Source organism: Rosa chinensis, chromosome 2, assembly GCF_002994745.2.
Source record: "Rosa chinensis cultivar Old Blush chromosome 2, RchiOBHm-V2, whole genome shotgun sequence".
In the NCBI taxonomy this organism is placed as follows: Eukaryota; Viridiplantae; Streptophyta; class Magnoliopsida; order Rosales; family Rosaceae; genus Rosa; species Rosa chinensis.
This window is the reverse complement of record NC_037089.1, coordinates 87216036-87238582: the sequence shown is the minus strand read 5'-3', so window position 1 is coordinate 87238582 and position 22547 is coordinate 87216036. Positions and strand designations below refer to the sequence as shown.

Here is a 22547-nt window from a genome sequence, read left to right as displayed (position 1 = left end):
GTTAATTATTCTCATCAATTTTGTTTTCGCCGATTAACATATATTGTAGCAATATTGGTCAATGTCTTGATCTATAATCAATCAATTGAAATTCAATTGTTCAACCTTTTTTGAACCATAATATAAATTCAAATTAATGAGAATAATTAATTAATAAGATAAAATTTAGTATGGTTCAAGGTTTTAGGGTTAGACCACAATATTTGAGTTTTAGGATTTCATAAATCATTTTTATTGCTATTAGGGTTCGAAGTATCACAATTGAAAAAAAAAATCACATTCAACAACTACAATGAACATGTTAGGTATCAAAAAAGGTTGATATCATAAAAGATTAGATAAAAGACAAAAAATTAAAAGAAAGAGAGATGATGAAGGACAAACTTCTTCATGCGTAGAGAGAAGAACTTTGATAGACCTGTTTTTTTTTTTTTGAAGAGGAAACTTTGATAGACTTTTTGAAATCTTTGGTCTTGAGGCTGGAAAATTATTGGAGTTTGATATGCATAGTTAACACTACAAAGTCCATGATTATCCATGATTTTCTAATTCCATAAGTATGAATGATATTTTGAATACCTATGTACTTTTATTCATTTTTAAAAGTCCTAATTGAATGCCCCTAGATTTTGGTGGAATTCATGAAGTCTTTAAAAATCCTAATTGAATACCTCAAGACTTTCATGGACAATTAAAAGTCTATATTGAATACACCCAGATTTTTAAATTCCATAGATTTCTTTAAAAGTTCCACTAATTCTATATACAATACACCCCCTAAGATTACTAATTACCCTCTCTAAAAAAAAAAAAGATTAGTGATTACCCTTCGTTAAAAGTATGGTCGTCCAAAAAGACGTCTAGGAAAAATTATAAAATGTCCAAAAAGACGTCTAGGAAAGAATAAAACGTCAAAAAAGACGTCTAGGAAAGAAAAAAAACAACGGGAGATATCGGATGCATCTATGACTGAGCTGAATATGGATATGCTTTATACGACACCTTGTGCTTGTGTAATTCATATAATATGATGGGCTTACGTACAAGAAACATCGTACCCATTTTATATTGTACCCAGATATTGAATTTACAGATGCTCAAGTCCCTCTTTCCGGCCTTCCAGGAAAAGAAGGCTCAGATAGAGCTTCAGCCAAGAAAGTTTTGAGCCAGCCGGCGGCCTTATTGGCAGTTCGGTTCAAGTTGTTAAGGTAATCCGTCAACTTAGACCAAATCGAAATTGGTAATCCAATCCCCATCTCCAGGCAGTCCAGCACTGCCCACATCAGGTGAGCCTTCACGTTAATTTGTTCCCGTGCTGCAATCAAAATTACAAACACCATTATAAATGCACAATGACATCAAGAGTATTGTTCAAGTAACCAGGAATAGTAATTTAGAGCTACTAACGACAAAAAAAAAAAAAAAAAACACTTTTTCGACGTCCAACCACTTCAAGCAACTAATTAAGTAGTTTGTTTCAGTACCAAACTAGATGCACATCGATTGATTCAAGGGAGATTTCAAACATCCGAAGGGTGAAGTGCTTCAGGGGTTAATGCACAGTCACCCTCTTAGTTCAACACCATTGAATATTGGATTTTTATGGACTCAAGTTCTTACAGAAGCCCTGATATAAAAACAGCATAACTCTTGCATATAAACCTCTCACAGCTTCAAAATCCGACGGGTGAACTTGATGCAAATTGATTCAAGAGAGTTAGAGAGACTTAAACATCCGAAGAGTAAAGTGTTTTAGGCCGGGGTGGAGGTCAGCACATTAATAGATTCATAATTCTTTCATACAAACTACACGCCCCGATATGCGGTGCCACATTTTCCTGCCTTTTGGACACTAAGCATTTGATTCTTCCAACTACAATTAGAGGGAGCCGTGAATGGTGTGATATGGGAATTTGAAATACAGTAGCATTAAGCAGAGAGCATCATGTATTCAAATATCAGGTGATGAATATGTACATATATGGTATATAAAATATAAACATCAATAAATTTCAGGGAAATAAATCAAAGAAAAGAAAACTCGCGGTTGTAGTACTAGAGCACATTGCCTAGATCACCGAAACAGTTTACAACAACACAGTTTAACTCTTCCATGATAGTTCCGGGTGGCTGACGTCATACCGGGAAAGGCCGCCTACGTAGCCTTTCCCGAGTCCAACGAAAGATGTTGGATGATGTCATCTCCGACCAAGTCAAAGTAGCTGCAGTTGACGCCCTTCGCCGCCATCCATACGAGCCTATCGCCGTCGACGGCCCTCGCATTATCATCGCTGGTTTTTTATTAATAGAGAACCTAGGGTTTAGGTCCAAACGTTTCAATTATTTTCCTTTTTTTTTTTTTTTTTTTGCTGTTTAGGTTTTAGGTTTTTGTAACCACCGTTCGTAAAGTCCAACCTAGCTTTCATCACTGGTTCCCGCAAAAGACCAGAATTTTCTTTGCTTACGTTCACGTACTTCAAGCAACTGAGCAGTACTTTAGCTGGAGTTGGTTGGATAGTACATTTCAGTACCAAACCTAGATCCAAATGGATTCGAGGGAGACTTTAAACATTTTTAGGGTGAAGTGTATCAGGGGTTAATGAGGCGTTCTCCACATTCAGCCACTCCGGCAACAAAATTGAATCATAATATTTCATAAACGATAAGAAAACTAAAAATGTTTTACAAGCAGCAAGTATGATTCACAAACTCTGATATGAAAACATACAGTAGCTCCTACAAAAGCCAAAACAACGTTACTAAAGTCCTAATCACTTGAGTAGCCATCATCGTGATCTTCGTGTTGTATCACAACTTTCTCCATGAATCTCTTGCGAACTCATTCGATCACAGCTTCCCTTGATCGACCATGACTACTTTGCCTATTACCAAGTACGGGATCTGATTGTTAGAGTTTACACAAAATGAGTACTATAAACTATCTCAGAATAAGCATATGTAAACACATATACTGTAATTTGCATATTAGGAGTGTTGTAGTAGTCGCATCCTATTTTAGGATTGCAACAGTATGTCTATCATAATATCTGCATATTTACATGAACAGAAGATCAACTATGACAAATATAGGATTGATATGTTATTTTGATCCTGAGTTAGGATGCGTATGATGTTGCAATCTTATAACATGCGCGCGCGCGTGCGCGCACACACAGATATATATATCGCAGCAAGCAATATGAATTGAAATAAAAGATAAATGGATTGTAGAGATACTGAGTGAAACAATGTGATCGAGTCTGAAACCAGATTAAAAGGGGTTTATGAAACTGACAAAATCGATTGACTCAATCCATTGTTCTTCTCCTAGATTCACCCTTAACCTCAGATTGTTAATGAGACAATTTGATTGAGGTGTGGTGCTCTAGCAGGGATCAACGAAGGCGTTGTAATCCACTTTATATCAGAAAAGCAGTTCAGGCAGTTACTTCCATCAAGAAAATGTTTTATAACTTCTTTATCTTTGTCTGATGGATTACTCAAAATAACCATACTATTTGAATTCAAATTCAAAACAGATTGCATTAATAAAACTATTTTCAAATACAAGTTTTATTTAATACTCTGATGTTACAAATTAAACTCTAATAATCCTCACAATGTTAGCTTAAGTGAAAATGCTGATGTCTAGTTCGATAAGGTCTTACACTGATTGGCAGAGAAGTAATGCAACACCTGGAATGGAATTTCAAGAGAACACAGAAAATCCATTATATATGTTCAATAATTTCGATAGAACACTTGCTCACAATAAAAAAAAGTCAAGTCCAAAGATCGATAATGCTAATCACGCTTGCCAGCTTGCCAGCTTCAGGAATCAGACACTAATAAACAATAGATGATGAGTTGCAGACTTGCAGGAAAGCCATATACTACAACAACTCCGCACTATTTTCTTTAATTTTTTCTTCATCAGAAAAGACTTGCCACCGGCCACCTACGACAACATTCTTTCACTTTCAATTTGATGGTGCATAAAATATCTGTGTGTGTGTGATGAAGAAGCAAATGAAAAATGAAATTCAGTGCATCCATGCCAATGGACGTTCACAAGTAGATAGATACCTTCAGAAGTGCATTTCCGACCAAAGCTGCGCAACCCAACGTGATTGGCTTTCACAGCGCCACTGTTGTACACTATAAGACTGGGAAGGTTACAATCCAGGTAGTTAGGAATGCAGTCTGTGCCTCTGTGGATATTATTTTGACAAATTTTGTTGCGGGGTACTTGGTTGCCAGATCTTCCAAACACTGCTTCAACAACCCGCACTCTGCAATTCCTTCTTTGTAGAGAATCACAACCACCCAAACTTCAGGCGGAGCCTGCGAAACCTCACGCACAAAATCTGATCGTGAAATACGAACCACCGATCCAAACCTCGCAACCTTAGCTGCTTCTCTCAATTCAGAGAGCTAGCCTCTTCCTCCTATCCAAACCACACCAATTTTTACTCTTCCATATAGAATTTGAGATAAATAAAGCAGAACTTTGGGAATTTGTAATAATATCTCAATTTTGTTCTGCCCTGAACAAAGAACCTAATGACCTCTTAGAGCCTAGGGTTGATGGTGCGAGAACCTAGGGTTTTGATTAATGACTTCGTAGAGCCAACTATCAACAACGTACTGATCGCCAATGTGGTTCTATGAACTACTACATCAATACATAAGTGCATTACTTTAAACTTGATGAGATCCATGCTTAAACCAAAGAGATTTAGTTATGATTTATAGGAGTGATAGATTTATAGCCAGTGATTGAAATTCACTGAATAACTATTCTAATTTTTCAACTTCAGAATTACGTAGAAAATGCATGAAGAAAACTCGAACTTTCTACGTTCCTTACCTGTATTCCTCGAGGAATCGATCGTCGTCGAGATCGGGATCGTCTTCGAGATCTTCGAGGTCCTGCTCGCTCGATCCACTTCTTGTCTTCAGGAAGAGAGGCTTCGTCCTCCGAAGGAGTGAAAGCTGGCTGATAGAACACCGGTGGCTTCTTCCGAATATTCTCTAGCTTTGCCTGTATATCGTCCCACTGCGTCGACGCTCCGTCCAAGTCTTTGTACACAAAGTGATGTTCCATCATTTTGGCTGTTTCAGAATTTGGTGAAGACGACGTAGTAACTCTAGTACTCCAGTACTTCTCCGTTTTGGGCCCACCGCTAATCTGAACCCACTTATTCATCAGCCCATTTTATTTAGACGAGGAATGAACTATTGTGACTCGTAGGAACCCAACTCACGTCTGATGTCTGATGAGAGCAGTGAGGCCCTGCAGGCCCAAGGCGTTCCACCTTAAAAACCCGCAAAAATTCAACATTTAGGGTCTCGTGATGACCCAAACTCTCCAGAAGCTGACACATTCACCAACGTTACATAAAACCTGCAGGACGCTGATACTCAGTAACCTACCAGGCTACGACCAAGGGACTTGTTAATGTTGGGGCTCAAACTTGTGTGCGAGTTTCACTCAAGCGAGCGCCTTGCCAATTGCCATCCCTGTCAACCCTCGTTGCACAGCGTCTCTATTCATAAGCCCATTAAACAGCCCAAACCGAGATCAGTGCATGTCATTCAAATTTCTCCTCAGATTCACTTTGGGCCAACCGTATATTGAGCTGACCACGACGTTATTAATTTATAAGCCCACCTAATAGCCCAAAAACCGAGTTAAAGCGACGAGTCCGCACAGTTTATTAAGCGACGCGGGTACACAGTCACTCGGACCCAAAAAACCAAGCTCAGAGACCCTTGAGGCTTCTCGTCTCTCTCTCTCTCTCTTTCTCTGTGCTTCAGAATCGGAAAAATCAAACCCTAAATCGCCATGGAAGCTCTGGTGGTGAACATCCAGGGGCTGTCGACGAATGCCGCAGACCTCTCGAACCTTCACATCATTCTGAAGCAGGCGCATGAGTCGCTCCAAGCGGAGTCGATTCGGTTGCTTCCTCTTTTGGACCAGCTCGATCCCTCCCTGCATTCGCTTGGATACCTCTACATCCTGTGAGGCTCTTGTTCACTCTGCTAGCTTTACGATTTGTTTTATGTATGGTTTCGGTGTTTGATGTGCTAGGGTTAAGTTTGATGGCACTGTAAACAATGTGTTAGGGTTTGATTATCAGGCGTGAGTGCTGTGGTAACAGAAATTGTGTTTCGATTGCGCTTTGTTCAAATGGTTATGTAGTTTTTGAATGGAATTAACAGTTGAATTGCGTTTTGTTTCATTTGTTTTGACACCAAAACGAGGCATATGATGATAGTTTTGAGCACTTTTTTGATCAACTTGTGATGTAAGAATTCTCGGAATGCATGGAAATTGAGTAATGATTGTGAATAATGTTTGTTGTGTCTGGTTCATTGGTTTAAGACTTAACCTAGTTGCTGCCTTTGGAAAATCGGTTGAAATTGACTACTTACAAGGGGTGTGTATGTACATGTTGACAGGGAAGCATGCACTTCTGCTGCATTGTCAAAGGAGCAAGCTAGTGCGGTGCTGTTGCCCACTGCCAGATTTATCAATTCATGTGATAAGGAGCAAATTCAATTGGCACCTGAGAAATGTATTAGTTTTTCCTCTTTTTTGGTTAATTTTTGCATTTGGACAATAACATTGCTGAATGGAGTTTTCTCATTCCTTTTTTTGTTGATTTGGTCGATATGCAGTCGTAAGTGTTTGCAGGAGGTTCAAAGATTTTGTTATGCAGCTTGAAGCCCCATTGAGAGGAGTGGCACCAATGTTGACAGCAATTCGGAAAATTCAGAGCTCCTCGGAACATTTGACTTCCTTGCATCCAGAGTTTCTTGTTCTCTGTTTGTTGTCAAAAAGCTATAAAGCTGGATTGTCAATTTTGGATGAAGACATTTTTGAGGTTGATCAGCCAAAAGATCTTTTTCTCTATTGCTATTACGGGTGAGTTGTTCATGGCAGTAACACTACTTCATTGTTATTTGATTTTTGTTACAGTTTGACATACTTTTAGTTAGCTGCTCATTATTGGGATACTTTCTCACTGTTACTTTGTTAGTATGTAGGCTTTTGCTTCTAGGCTGTGTTCCTTGCTTCCTTTGACATTTCTTACTTTTACTACGGTTGTATGCTATTGCATCTGAGAAACTCCCTTTTATTGTTCTTAATAATGCTATATGCAATAGCAGTGTTTAGTATTATTTAGATTTTTTCTCTGGTTCTACCTAACTGATATGGAAGATATTAGATTAAGGTTTCAATGTTTCATCACTGTCTGGTTTTTTAGGCATAAGTTATAGTTTATTTGCTATCGAGCTTTTAGTGAGAGGCAAATGATAGGTATATATGTTAAGAGTGTGAAAATGTGACATCTCTGCAATTTTTGGTTGTGTCAAACATGGCAATTTGACTGTAGTGCATTAATTTTAATTTTATGATATCAATCACAAGTTGGAATTGGAACTGATTCTTGCATTACCATAAATTTTATTTATTATTTTCTGTGGACACCACATCTCGTGGAAAGAGGGCCTAGTATATGCTGCTATTTGAACATGTGCAAATTTATATAAATCTTTTGGTGCCCTATACTTAACTTGATAACTACTTCAATTCATCTCGTAAAGGAAATTGGTTCTAATCATTGTTTGCTGGGAGGTAGAATCCTCTTAATAAATTGATCATTCATTGTTTGATAGAGGGCTTGAAAGGAAATGTGCTGACGAATTTAATTTTTGACATGATTGTAGGGGCATGATATGTATAGGACAAAAGAGTTTTCGCAAAGCGTTGGAGCTTTTACACAATGTACGTTATCTCTATTCAGCTAACATCCTCATCCTTACCAAGTTATCTACTATATCTGTTGATTGTAGTCTTACTTCATATTTTCCAGGTTGTAACAGCTCCAATGTCAGTCATTAATGCAATAGCTGTTGAAGCATACAAAAAGTATATATTGGTTTCACTAATTCACAATGGACAGGTATGCATCATCTTCTGATATATTCATCTACTGCGAAATTTAATTCAACAATGAAAGACAGGAGAAGCTATATAATAACAGGGATTAGGTTACTTAATATACATAATCTTTATATGTTAAAACCCACTTGGTACCTGAACTGGTATGATTAATTAAATTGTGAAATTTAGTGTATGTGTAAATAATGTGCATAGAAATGGTTTTGACTTGATAATTTTATCAGTTTATGCTATCAATTTCATTGATACTCTGAATCTGATCATTGTTTTATTCTTCTTGTAGTTCTCTACCAGTCTCCCTAAATACACCTCATCTGTAGCTCAGAGGAATCTGAAGAACTTTTGTCAGGTAGAACCAAATTTCACAATGTGTCTTTTATACAAGTATATTATATTATGATAAATCTGTGTTTAGAAGTCTTACGTTGTTGATTCTGCTCCACTAGTTGCTGTTTGGTTGAACCTTTGACTGAACTTTAACTATTGAAATCTGTTTGGTTGAACCTTTAGTAAAAGTTAAGCTAGTGAAAGTAGTGTTTAAGGAGGTGTTACTGAGGCTCTCCTCCAGGCGAGGTGATCGGCTGAAGGGCGTACACTTCCAAGTGGACTGTTTACCTGATTTTTTTTATTTTTTCTTTGTTTCTTGGTTACCCAGTGGCCTGGGTTGATTTTTAAAAACTAAAACCTACATCTAGGAACACTAATTGAAAGTAATGCCTCTGTTTGCTTACTTGTTTTAGTAATTCTTTGTTTCCATGACTTGAAAGGCCGCACAAATATTTGGAAACTTCTCATATTGCTTTTAAAACTTGTTTTTTACCTTTTTTTTTTTTAGACTTTCCTCTGTAATTTCTGCCAATACTTGTTGGTGTTTTTATCTGGTGCTGCGCTACTAGTTTTGGTACTTCTAATTTGTTGTGAACTTTATTTTTTGAGCAGCCCTACATAGAATTGGCAACCAGCTATAGCACTGGTAAAATTGCTGAGTTTGAGACAGTGGCCCAGAAACACAGGGAGAAATTTGATAATGTGAGTCGTATGTATCATCCTGTTCTTTTTAACTTCTAAGACTTCTTATATTGTGTTCTCCAAATCAAAGCTTTGGATGTTTGCGCAAACAAATGGATTTCCTGTGTATCATCTTAATGAGGCTTTTGAATTGTGCTTTTTCCCTAGGACAACAATCTTGGACTGGTGAAGCAGGCTATATCTTCCATGTATAAGCGCAACATTCAGAGACTGACTCAGACATACTTGACTCTCTCCCTCCAAGATATAGCCAACAGTGTTCAGTTAAACAGTGCTAAGGAAGCTGAAATGCATGTGCTACAAATGGTAAATTGATATTGCTTGTGATGGGGATTATTGTTGCTACAAATTTTTAATAGTGCACCCTAATTTAATATTGGTTTTGTTTCTGTTGACCTATAGATCCAAGATGGTGAGATATTTGCAACAATTAACCAGAAGGATGGAATGGTTAGCTTTCTTGAGGATCCTGAACAGTATAAAACCTGTCAGATGATTGAACATATTGACTCATCAATACAAAGGTAAATTGTTGGATATCAGTGAATATTGGAGTTCTTTCACATATGCAGTTGTACAATACACCATCTTATTAGTAATGATGTGGCTTCAGCTGCTGCTGCCATATCATTTTCTCTGTGAGATAGATGATCGAATGATGGTGTTGTTCGTTGAATGTTAATGTCTGCATTTCTTCATTGAGATACATCATCAGTATGGTAATTACAGTTGATGAACAATATCAGTAAATATTGGAGTTCTTTCACAGATGTTGTACAATTTACTGTCTTATTAGTAATGATGTGGCTGCAGCCATATCATTTTCTCTTGTTGAATGTAAATGTCTGCATTTTGGTCATTGAGATGATTACAGTTGAAGAACAAATATTTATTCTTTTTCCTACTTTTCTGTCTCAGGATAATGGCGCTTTCGAGGAAGCTGACTACTATGAACGAGAACATCTCTTGTGATCCTATGTTCCTAGCAAAGGTAGTATACTTCCATTACTGGCTGAACAAGTTGTAATTTTGCGTACAGTCTTACACAACTCACTGCTCATTTTCAGGTTGGGAGAGAGCGGCAACGATTTGACTTTGATGATTTTGATCCTGTTCCACAGAGGTTTAATATATGATTCAATCATTTTCACCCATTCTATCGGCATTGACGAGTGGTTAGGACAAAGATGGTGGATCATTTGAATCTGTTTTCCAGCTTCTTACCGTGCAAAGAGATGGTCAACATTCTGTCATTTTCTCCCAAATCCTGTCCAGTTATGAAACTAGTTTGTATTTACTGTTCTCGACAGTTTTCCTTTTTTTTTTTTGTTATGATAGGAAGACCACAATTCCAGCAGCCGATGAGAAAAATGAAACAAAATGTGTTACTCAAGGTTATCAGTTATGCTTTTAGGCTCAACTTTTAGAAGTCAGGGTCCATGCGTTTAAATGAAGACTTCTTTCTCTTCAAGGTGCAGGCAACAAAACTACCTTCCAAATCGAAGCAAACTGATTTTACCTTCAATAAAAAAAAATAATAAACAAACAGATTTTAGAATTTTTGAAATCCCTGGTATGAGTTTGTAATGTGATACGCTTTCCATACACCGATTTGCTGGTAAAGTGGCGGTGTATGATGGTTATCTTCGTATAATGATATTATAATTTTAAAAATCAGTACCCAACAAAAAGAGCAGGAACCCACTAGCTAAGTAGAGTAAATTCAACAGTGAACAATTTGATCTAGAACCTAGAATGGCCAATCTAATTTTCATTTACAAAGAAAGACCACAATTCCATCCGCTACCAAAATTGCACAACATTCTTCCTTCATACTGATTCTTCATTTTTTTTTTCTTTTGAACTTTACAAAGCATAACGCCATAACTACCATTGGCCCCCCATGGAACAGAGCCGCACCCAGTAGAAAGGGAAAAAAAATGGGGGAAAATAGGGGAGTGAGGGGTCATATCACACGCTGATAACCCAGTAGAAAGGGATTCATAGGTTATTGAACTGAAAATGCCTTATTGTCCTCTCTCTGATGCAACTAGAGCCAGTGACAAATCTTTCCGTAATCCTCAATTGCCTATGCATTTTCCATTTCTCAGATCTACCTGCGAGGATAAATATTTGAAGATCATTCGAATATGGGACATATTTATCTACCTGCATCTGATCAACTATAAACTCTTTTCTGAATGATCACGATTGTACTTCAACACACAGATTTTATCCTTTTAAACCAAACTGGTTATTGTTCCAAAGTGCAAATATATAAAGCCAGTCATGAAAATATTAAAATAGAATTGCATTTTTTGTTTGAAACAAAACATAATGAAATCAAGTAGATAGCCTTTGCCAGCAGTTAACCAGTTCTATAAATAGCTGGGGCCCTAAAATTTTCCAAGACCAAAAATGAACTTTCTTCAAAATTTCTAGAAATAGCACTTTTTTTGTAAATAAATAGTCCACTTCCATCATCAAATAGGATACTTTCATAACTCTTTCTGTTATGCTTGTGTTAACAGCCATTTCGTAATGTGTTTGGATGTCATTTTTAGTAATTCCTCAAAAAAAAAAAAGCAGGTGTCCAGCATGATTTCAAATGTACTAAAGTAACATGCACATGAAAGGAGATCACAAATACGAGGGAGAGAGGAGATACCTTTTATCTCAACGAAGGGGCGTAAGGGGCAGGGCATGGAGTTACACTGAGATCGGGTAACTGATTTATAAAATCAAGAGTCACCTGCAGGCATGCATGTAGTATTTTCTTTTCTGACCTAACAAGCTGTGTAGCAACTCGCTTCTTTGGATTCAAATTAGGATCCGCCAACTACGTAGAAATTAATTGAAACTCAGTCAGCAGGAAAACAGAATCAATCCTAATTGGAAAAAGTGAAAATTACCAGACTTACCATAGACTCATCTTCACTCAGAGTAGTTGGATAGCCAGCCAGCCGACTTCTAAAATATTGAGCAAGTTGGTCCAAAACTGCACTTTCCATGCAGGGACTAACCTACAACATCCAGTATAGTCGGCATAGATATTCAGGCTTATAATCTTCTAGAGTAGTGTCATCAACTTCGTTTAATAATAAGCATGTGTTCTTATCCTAAAAGTTGAACTTACTGGACAAATTGGACCTTGAGAAGAGATAACAGACTGCATCTCCGAAGGATCTGAAACATAGCCTAGTCGCAGATAGGGAAGCATATCCGAGAGAGTTTCCTTTTCCTTGCCGACATATACCTGAAGCAGGGGAGGATGTAAAGAACTAATGCAAACCATCATGCAATAACTTTCAACACTGAAATAGTGCACACCTGAAAAGCTTGTACTGATAATTTTCCATTTCTCTGAGCAACCATTCTTTTATCTTGATATTGTGGATCCTCAGTATTCAAAGCTGCCTGGAACACATAGAAAATGTGGCATATTAAACGCACTTGACATAACCAGAAAAGTGCAAGCTTGTAAGAGAAAACATCCAGATTTTACCTCAACCATCAAACGGTCATAAGAATTATCTTCGTCAACAAAACCGTAATTTATAAGCAATTTTGAATTAGGCTGTGGCCCACACCTGTAGAATATAACAAATTGTAATTTTATGATGAGAAGTATTATTTCTGGGCTATCACATGATAAGGTAACACTAACAAGCAGAATTTAAAAGATCAGTTTGTAATTAGTTAGCTACATAATCTTAATATAATGTAAACAACATACCAAACAGCAATAGATTCCCCTGCCTTATATGGCCGATCAACCACTAGTTGAACCGCATCATCAGTAGCTGTCAACATTGCCTTGCAGTTGCTTTTGTAAGCTAACAATGGGGGTCCAAGAGGTACCAAAGCAAACCTCTGAGCCAGACTAACTTTCTGCATTCAAAGGAAGAAAAAGTTGGATAACGTTGTCTAGAAAGAAAGGTGCATGAGAGCTGAGGCCTTACAGCACTATTTACGTTCTTCCCTATCTCACAGACAATATATGTAACGAGAAAGTACATCACGAGATTGAAAGAAAACTTGCCTGCAGATGCACTACACAAGACTGAACTGCAACAAAAGCTTGTTTGAATATCTCAAACGGGAAGGCTTCAGTAGGAATATCGTATGGGTATTGCTGCAAAGTGCGAATAAATAAAACAATGTTAAGTCATATTATTGGCAACAATTCTAATTCAACTCCAAATATACTCGAGATTGACCTGAAATAGGGACCCAGCCATAAACCAGACAGTGTCAAGCTCATTATATTCCCTTTTAATTCCTTCAGCCCTTTCTTGAACTTCAGCCTGATTCATCACAACCATAATGTTGGGTTAATATATTGAATTCTCAAGTATTCCACAAACTTACTTGACAGAAAAAGAGTAAGAAGGCATTTTGCAAATGTTAAGGATAAACTAGCAAATGATACCTTTGTGGGGCTGCCGGTAAGATAAGCCAGCTCGGTCTCCGACCATAAGAGGGGAGACTCCACCGCTAACTGACCTCTCCCTCGCTGACGATCAAGTTCTCTGATGTACGGATACCAAAATGACTTCTTCCCTTGTTTCTTCTCATACATCAAATAGAGTGCCAAGCATGCCAATTCGGATAACTTGTTTGTAGTTAACAATTCCGCTACACAAAGAATCAAGCACCAAATAGCAGTTACTCGGCTAGTCCTACATGCTCATTAACATTAATAGAGCCATAGAATACACCATCAATACACACATTTCAAGAGCAAAAGCAAAAGAAACAATAAGCACCTCACCTATAGTTTCGTTCCCCAACACTCTCTTCAGAGTCACAACTAGCGAATTCGGCACCGCAAATGCAACATCACCAACCTTGAAATTCAAAAAAAAAAAAAACACAAACAAAATCAGAGCCAATCAACTCAAAACCACCGAATCAAACAGCCACAAAGCTCCAAAAATTTCACCTCAAGATCTTCACTAGCAGCTACGTAGTGAATAGCGCTGTGCTTCTCATCATACGACGGTCGTTCCTTGAGCACAACCTTGCACGGCGGCAGCCCATTCTTGTGCATCCACGATTTCAAGTCCTCGGCCTCGTCTCTCTCGTTCACGGCCTTGCGACGCTTTCCTTCCTCCTTACGTGACCCGATCAAGGTCTCGGAGCCGGAGGCCAGGCACACATTTCTCCGGCGAATGGATCCAGGCGAAACCCTGGGATAACTCCTCCGCCGCGAAATCGATGAGCCGCGGGAGAGAATCGGGAGCCAGGTGCAGCTGTGGTGTAGAGGAATGACCTCCATGGCAGTGGAGTTAGGGTTTCGCCCTCTGAGATTTTGCTTGAGGTTGAAGAATGAAGAGAGAGAGAGAGAGAGAGAGAGAGAGGAGAGTGTTAGGTTGAGATTTGGATGAGGCGCGCCAAAGGGAATTGTCGCTATTGTTTTTCTCAGAATGCGACTTGTCGTTTTTTGCAAATAATATCTGTCCCTGGTTTTAGAGACTGAACTTTGAAATTGATTCGCTGTCACCAGATTTTCTCTCATGAGGAGTCAGATGTAATGTGTGCCGTTAGATCATGTGTGTCGTACACCTCACTTGTGATTACAGGGGTGAGAGTCCAGTTATGATATTTCACGAAATCAAACTGAAACGAACTTGATTTTATATTCATCTTAATTTTGGTTTTTTACATTTAATTAGCGTTTCAGACTTTATTAATTTTTTCTGCCAAAATCTTATCTATTACATCGACAATAATCGTTAGATTGAATAGTATGCAAATGATCTAGTTCGGTCAAAGTTGTCGGTGGTTATTTCAATATTTTAAAAAAAATTGTCAATGGTTGCTTCACTTATTTCAATAAAAATTGTCAGTAAATGTAGGTATCTCAGAATTTGTCCACCAAATCAGAAAAATAGTAAAATGCAGTTTTGAAGCCCAAAATAATCCTAACGGGTGAACTTACTCTTAGGAAAACGATCCCAACCCAAATTGGAAACCGAAACCAAAACAAATCCAAATTTAAGGAGGACTAGCTGGGACACATCTTAAGTCCTGGGTTTCTTATATTCATCAACACATCAGATCGTAGAGTGCCACCACTGAATGTTCAATTTTCGGCTAATCCTCTATAAAAATGAAAAATAAAAAAGTCAGCTAAATAAGACACGATACATTTCCATACCGACTACACTAGAATACGTGATGAAGATGGAATTAATCATCTATCTAATCCGGAAGAACTAAATTACTTACCTTCTGGAGTGAGTTGTATAATCTACGTCGGGGTTTGGGTGTTCTTCAATCAGATCGGATACTTGGGTGACCTGAATAAATAGATATGTTGTTTCAAAACTAAACGACATGTGACACCAAGAAATTTGGCTTACCTGGGCTTTAGGGTGCAGTTGAGTTATCGCAGTCGAGAAGGGTGTGGAGGATAGTTGCTACAAGTAGAAGAAGAAGAAATTTGGGAATTCTATTCTATGGGCTTTTTACAGTTTGCGATTTTGTAATCTTGAACTGTGTTAGGATTCTTATCATTGTTATGGGCTATTTTGTGTTGTGGGCTCTATTGGGCCGTGTTACCTGTTTATTATTTTGGGCAGTGGCCCAGATGGAGAGTTCTAGATAGTTTCATCATCCATTTACTTAAACAGTAGATATCCGTCGCTGTAAGAGACCATCGAAGAATATTGAAGTTTACTTTTCTTATTTAGTTCCTTTTAGCTTTCACTTATTTCCTTCCCCTTACGATGTCATTTATGGGATTGGATCCTAGAGGATCCTAACAAATTGCCATGTTTACCCTAAGGATGATTTGACACTTTGATTTATTTTTTTCTTGCTACCCTAGGGGATCCCAACTAGGTTACGAGGTTGATGACTCGCCTTTTTCACATGTCACTCATAAAATTTGAACTCGTGAAATTTTGGGAGTCAACAGACTCAAAAATGAATTTTCAGAGAGAAAAAAGAAAAAGTAACAAATATTGTCATTCCTTTAGAATTTTTTTTTTTGAGAATGTTTCCTTGGAATTTATTATGTAGAAAATTTCACAAAAACTATAATATGCTGAAACTCTCCTGGTCAAACCAGGAAGACTTGATTTTGACTCATCCGACCCGTTGCAATAATGGTCTCTTCCTTGTTACGTAAACAATTAAGCTTCTCATCCCATCCCTCAAATTCAAATTCTCAAAATCCGTTTTTCTCCGCCACGTTTCTTTGAGACTGAAAAGTGAAAAACCCCTAATTCTTACAACCAAACTCCAATTCCTCTCTGTGTGTTCAAATTCTCGAAAACCCTGTTTCACAAACCCAAATCATCTCCGCCACAACTCTCTTCTACCAGCCCAAAAATCTCCACAAAACCATAATTTTTTTAAAAACCGAAACCCCAATTCTCGATTTGTCTGCGCCACATTTCTCTACAATCTGAAAAGTGAAAAAGTCTAATTCTTGAAACCAAACCCCAATTCCTCTTTGTGCGCTCAACTTCTCGAAATCCCAGTTTCGCAAACACAGATCATCTTCGCCACATCTCTCTCCGACCAAGCCCCAAATCTCCACAGAACCCTAAATTTCTTGAAACTGAAACCCCGATTTCTCTCTGTAATCGTCTAAAACCCCAATTCTCTTTGCAATTGCCAAGACCCCATTTCAATCTTTACCTGATCGTCCCAAAACCCAGTTCTTTCCCTTTCTTTCTATCTTCGAATCCCCCAAGATACACACTTTGTGATGGCGATGGAGCGCAGCATCTACATGTACCAGAACGCCGATGGCTTCGAGCTCGTCATCCTTTTCTTAAGGGACGATGGCACCATACGGCAATAGAGTACCACTTGTCCATTTGGGCCAACTTCAAGCGTAAAGCTTGAACTGATTGGTCATATCTTTAAGGACGATAAGGTCTATTTCAGGGATTCCAAGCATCACCAACTCTATGTCTGGAGCGTGAGCCGCAAGAGAACCATTCAGAAGATTGTTTATGTAGAAAATGACCTGGCGTGCTCATTTGGATTCACTCGAAGCAGGGACGGGGAGGTCAAGATAGTACGGATATGGTGTCCAAGGCTTACTCCCAGAGGAGAAGGAGGAGGGCAGTTCAAGAAAATTTCTTCCACTTTTCATGGTAATGGGTGAACTGGGCGCAAGGAGAGTGATACTGTGATGCCTTTTATTTTGGCCACTGGAGAATTAGCCCGATTTGTAGGTGGTCACCTTTACTGGAAGGGTAAATGTTCCAAAAATGTAGTTATGAGGGATTACAACGTAAGAAACATTAAACTAAAAGCCCATACAAAATGAGCGCCTAGGAAAAAAAAAGGCCATATGCAGATAATGAAGAACCGTATGACTGAATTACTTGGGATGCCTGTGCCCATAAGAAATTGCGGAGCCACTCACTAATAGTAATGGAACTCTGCGCAAAGTTTCCTTCGGTGATACGAGTTACCACTCCTTGATCACTTATACTACCCCAAACATTTGATTGCATTTTCCAACTGAAATGAAATATTACTACATACCGAAATTGCATTATACATCCAGAATAGCCCTAAGAAGACATGATCCCAAGCAGATACTTGGCATGTCCCCCCCCACCCCCCTCTAGGTCCATCACAAGGAAAACGAAAACCAAGATTTGCTTAATCACTGACTGTGGTGGACGAAGAGGAAATGCAGTATCTTGGTGACTTAGCTCTGGGCCATGGTTGGGTAAGAGAGTTGTCTACATGTTTGTATGCTCATGCTAGTGCTGAAATCCAAATGGGCAGATGCGACTATGGTTACTCTAAGGAGGAGTGTGGAAGCCGATTCGAGTCCTCTGACCGAACACTATACCAAGAAGGATGCAGCCTCTAGTCCCATTGTTTTTCTTTCAGGAGAGGGATGATAGATTACTGAAGTTGGTCTTTGCTAAGGATGGGGATGAGATTGTTGTCACGAGCAGCACAGAACCACCTGGAGGAGGAGGTTACATGACACATTCTATGTTTACCGGGCATTTTTCTGATCCACCCCCATTCCTTCCATCCACTATAGGATCCGAGGCTTATACGTATGCAAAGATAACTAACTCTGTGCCGATGGGGAATAGACACAGGAGACAGCTGGAGGATGAGGAGCAAAGGAAGAAGAAGAAAAATGAAGCATACATGCAAAGGTTCGAAGAATAGAGGCCTGAGGTTCTAGATGGAAAATCTAATACTTTGTTCTTGTTTTTTTTTTTTTCATTATGAGAACACACTGTTCAGTTTCTTTGTTTTCCACTTTGGCTTGGGAATCTTTTTCCTTTTTTACCTAGGGAATTGTATGTCTTTGTTAATTAGGAGTCAGCCAGGACTGCCTAGTCTTGGCTGACTCAGGGCCGGCTCTCAGCATGTGCAACGAGTGCGACAGCACAGGGCCCCTCATTTAAGAGGGCCTCAATTTTTTTTTTTTTTGAGTTTTATGTATATATTAAAAAGTGTAAAAAAATATAAAAAAGGCCCCCGAATCCACTTTGTTGCGTTCACAACTCCGCATACTTTGACTTTGAGAGGTCCTTTAATTTAGAGGGCCCATTTTTCCTTTTAATGGTTTTATATTTATATAAATAAATATTAAAAACTGATGATCATATGAAATTAGGAGCTACACAACCAAACCTTATCCTCCTCTTTTTTCTGCATTCTGTCTTTCCTCGACTCCTCTCCTCAATTCTCATTGACCTCAGTACCTCTCTACTCAACCACTCAGGTATGATTGAACCAATATTTACTGTGTTATTTACTCTGCCCCATAATGATTATTTGATGTGTTATTTCTAATGGTTTGATTTGATTTCCATATTGCAAAGGTCTAGGCCAGTAGGCCGTCTAGCAATTTTGTGGGATTCTGGAATTGAGAAAATTGGAGAAGTTGAGCAGTGAACAAACTCAGAGTCTCAGACTATACTTTGAGTTCAGGGAATCAGGTTCTCTCATTCACCTTGATTTGCTAAGAGACAGCTAGTGATATATTGAATTTCTTACAGGAAAGGAATACTTGCCCAGTTGTTAGACTTGCATAGCGAATATTGTTAACTGTGCCTGTTACTATTGCTTCAGCTGAGACGAGTTTTTCCAAGTTAAAGTTATTGAAGTCTTATTTGCGATCAACTATGTTACAAGAAAGACTAAATGGACTTGCTTTGATTTCGATTGAGAACGAATATCTTGGAAAAATCAATTGTGATCAGCTAATTGATCAGTTTGCAGGTAAGAAGGCAAGGAGATGGATTTTGAAATGAATATCAATCAACACTGCTAGAATGTGTTATTTTGAGGGTTCCAGATCAAGCATATTTTTGTAATTATCTTTTGTTGCAAACTTTATGTTTGTATTGAATATTTAGCATTTTTTGTAGGCTCATCTAATGATATTGATGATACATGTTGGTTATTTGATTTTATTTTTTGAGTTTATTCCAGTATAAATTTCATATAAGACTGAAGCTTGGAGGGCCGCATTTTAAACTTTCGCACAGGGCCTCAGAAAAGTTTGAGACGGCTCTGGGCAGCCAGAAGCAACTTTTGATTTCTCTCCGTTCTCTTTAAGGACTTATTTGCTCTCTTGTTCTTTTTGCGCCTAGTCAGCCAGAAGCAACTTTTGATTTCTCTCAGTTCTCTTTAAGGACTTATTTGCTCTCTTGTTCTTTTTGCTTCAAACTTAGCTTCTTCAAGAGGGCGGGGCGGACTAGGCTTTATATAATGCCATCAAACCTCGACTCCTAATTAACAAAGGAGAACAATCCCAACCCAAACTGAAAACAAAAACCAAATCCAAATTAAAGACAGGAAATTACCACAAACCTAGTTTGCTGGTGTCTGTTGGTGCTTGCTCTAAAACCTGATATCCAAAAAGGAATTCACAAAAACATCAATAGTTCACAACCCATGTTTGGGTGAGTACTGTTTACAACTGAAATTGGAAAAGTGAACAATCTGAGTAACGATATTGTAAAGTACAATAGTTACAGCTACTGGCCAAGAGATGTGAGAAATAGCTTTGAACACCAAACATGTGTATCAGTACAGTTACGAACTTGCTATCAGAAACTAAACCGATTAGTGAATTTGATTGCTCGCAGTATTGATACACTATGTACATGTAAAACCACTGAACTATCTAGGTAAAGGTAAAAGATCAATCGACAGAATTGACCCTTAACTGAGAAGGTGAAAATGAAGATCTCAAGTACTGTTACAATCAGTTGATAAAAGACGTATGAATATAACTCATACGACCTTAGGAATAAGACTATCTGTAAAATTGAATTTTCAATTTTAAATAAAAACTCCAGACGACATTTCTTGATAGTTCATTAGTCGGTCAAGGTTATTAATAGGCAGAGCAATTAGACGAAGAGGACCGAGAGTTCAGGTGAGTCCTGTTTATAACTGAAACTGGAAAAGTGAACAATCTGATTAACAATATTGTAAATAAAAAGATACAGCTACTGGCCAAGAGGACTTCCATGAGAAAGAACTATACGGATATATGTATAATTAGTAGTTACCAACATGCCACCAGAGACTAAACTGTTTATCAAATTTGATTGCGCGGAGCATGCATACATTACAAGTAATATCAGAGCATAAACCACCTGAAACAGTGAGAGAACTGAGGCTATAAGATGTGCGAGTGCTTAAGACATCAACTAAATAAGTAAATGACAACTCTTCAGTTCACCATGCCAAAAGAAGTTGCAGCACCTCCCAAGAAGAAGAACAAGAAGAAAAATGGGATCTACAGGAAGGAGCTTGCTCTTGCTTTGCTCCTACTCACTGCATCAGCAAGAAGATTCCTCTCAGCACAAGGAGTTTACTTATATTTCTTGCTTTTCCAAGGCTGTCATATCTAGCTTGTTGTAGGTTTGGATTTGATAGGTGAACAGATTAGCTAAAAGCTTCAAACGAAGTGCAATTTCCCCACAGTTAACTTTGACAGATATGCTGAACTTTAATAGATATATGTGCAGTCCTTTGGTGTTCAAATTTGTATTTATTTACATCATTCTATTGCATGACATCGACAATAGCCTAGGTAGGTAGAACAAAAGTAGCAATTGATCCATACTGAAATAAGCAATGGAAATGAAACTAAATTCATAGTTATTAGAATGATGACAACTGTGCTTCACATGAGTAAATATAATTTTTCTGACACCAAATTAACCCAAATTAACAATTCTTAATGTTACGACCAAAAGCAAATAAACAACTTCCACCACACACAAGCTTCAATCAAACACAAGCCAAAAATTTTGATGGCCAACTCTGTTACAAGGATCATTACCGCCGGCCTCAGGAGGTAACTCAAAAGATTTGAAAGTATTGCTCCTAAGATTATAAGAGATGACTTTACCAGGAATATGCAGCAACAAAGATGAACTTTCCTCTCCTTCAGTTTCCTCTCGAGCAATAAAGAGAGCAACAATAAAATACCATGGAAGCTGCGGGTAAGTAGAGAATATGGGATCCAGATCAACACGGTACTTGACAAACCAACCAGAGTAGTCTCTCCCCATCTCCAACACTTCAAATGCAGTAAGATTAGGCCGATACATATCAATAAGATGCAAATGGCCACCACCATGAGACTCCCAAAAATACCTCCAAAATAAATTCTTCTCCGAAGGCGTAGGAGAACCATTAACAAATCCAACACGCTCTTCATCTAGGTGATAGTACGACATCTCACTATCCATGCCTACCCAATGAACAGCGCCATTGCAGTATACCCCTTCATCATAGCTGACATTACCTGCCCTAATGAAAGAGGAATCTAGAAGTCTCCAACTTTGAGTCTCAAAAGAATATATCTCTATGTGAAAATAAGGGCAATAGTCATCTTCTGGTTCATTAACGCTCCAAAGCAATACCACATTGTAATGAGGTGATTTGGAAGGGTCAAAAGCCAAAGCCTAACCGAAGACACGGCGTTGATGTGTAGTAGCGGCAGCAGCAGCTGGAGGAATAAGTGTGGAGAACTAGTTGGTTGTGGGATTGAGAACATAATATGGACTGTTAATTATTGGAGGATTGGGACAGCACAAGAAAAGGCCATTGCAGGACTGGATAATCACGGTGTCATATAGGGTTGGAACGAAGTTAAGAGGATTGCAGGTGGGTTTACCAGACCCTGCAGAACCAGATAGCTTTTGGTTTCCGTGGTTACTAGTACTACTAACATCATGATCAAGATCAAGAGGGACGAAATACAAGCCAGTGGATGATTTAGTAAAGACGGCGGAGATGGAGTGGGGGTTCCTAAGGGTGTGGCGATGACAGAAGTTAGGGTCAGAGATAAGAGAGAGCCAATGCTTGGAGACGCATTTGAATCGAACCAGAGGTCGATCAGGCAAACGCACAAGGATTTCTGTAAGGATATCTTCCGTGTTGGCTATGGTTTGTGGTAAGCTGCTGCTGTAGCTGCAGCGTTTTAGGTCAAGTCTCTGCTCCATATTGCTTTCTCTTCACTAATGGTCTTGCTTGACTTATTCGAACTTGCCTTCTCCAAGTGGGCGGACTTAGG

General features: G+C 38.5%; 4 protein-coding genes across 5 annotated transcripts; 1 reads left to right on the top strand and 3 right to left on the bottom strand.

The window, feature by feature from the left end:
- Positions 1-2767: 2767 nt before the first annotated feature.
- Positions 2768-5110, bottom strand: LOC112186264 (phosducin-like protein 3). Its single transcript, XM_024324617.1, is given in 7 exon segments — positions 2768-2901; position 3338; positions 3671-3696; positions 4087-4213; positions 4216-4434; positions 4849-4939; positions 4941-5110. Coding segments are annotated over 7 exon segments (768 nt in total).
- A 624-nt stretch (positions 5111-5734) lies between these two features.
- Positions 5735-10455, top strand: LOC112187121 (COP9 signalosome complex subunit 3). Of its 2 annotated transcripts, none has more exons than XM_024325780.2 (11): positions 5735-6024; positions 6466-6581; positions 6685-6931; positions 7738-7795; positions 7884-7973; positions 8256-8321; positions 8912-9001; positions 9149-9307; positions 9404-9525; positions 9920-9992; positions 10069-10455. In XM_024325780.2, exons 1-11 carry the CDS (start codon positions 5849-5851, stop codon positions 10135-10137), a joined length of 1266 nt encoding a protein of 421 aa, XP_024181548.1. In that variant the 5' UTR covers positions 5735-5848; the 3' UTR covers positions 10138-10455. The 2 variants fall into 2 exon arrangements, with proteins under 2 accessions (XP_024181548.1, XP_040370561.1); XM_040514627.1 differs by having other exon boundaries at positions 9920-9995.
- Positions 10456-10635: 180 nt separating this feature from the next.
- Positions 10636-14409, bottom strand: LOC112187120 (actin-histidine N-methyltransferase). The gene is made up of 12 exons (XM_024325779.2): positions 13947-14409; positions 13776-13851; positions 13434-13639; positions 13222-13308; positions 13044-13136; positions 12738-12892; positions 12507-12591; positions 12332-12418; positions 12138-12257; positions 11923-12024; positions 11670-11840; positions 10636-11118 (listed from the first exon to the last, which is right to left on the bottom strand). The coding sequence occupies exons 1-11, from the start codon at positions 14280-14282 to the stop codon at positions 11673-11675; spliced, it is 1515 nt and encodes a 504-aa protein (XP_024181547.1). The 5' UTR covers positions 14283-14409; the 3' UTR covers positions 10636-11118; positions 11670-11672.
- Positions 14410-21252: 6843 nt separating this feature from the next.
- Positions 21253-22476, bottom strand: LOC121051370 (F-box protein At5g07610-like). The gene is made up of 2 exons (XM_040513655.1): positions 22149-22476; positions 21253-21776 (listed from the first exon to the last, which is right to left on the bottom strand). The coding sequence occupies exons 1-2, from the start codon at positions 22474-22476 to the stop codon at positions 21253-21255; spliced, it is 852 nt and encodes a 283-aa protein (XP_040369589.1).
- Positions 22477-22547: the final 71 nt, after the last annotated feature.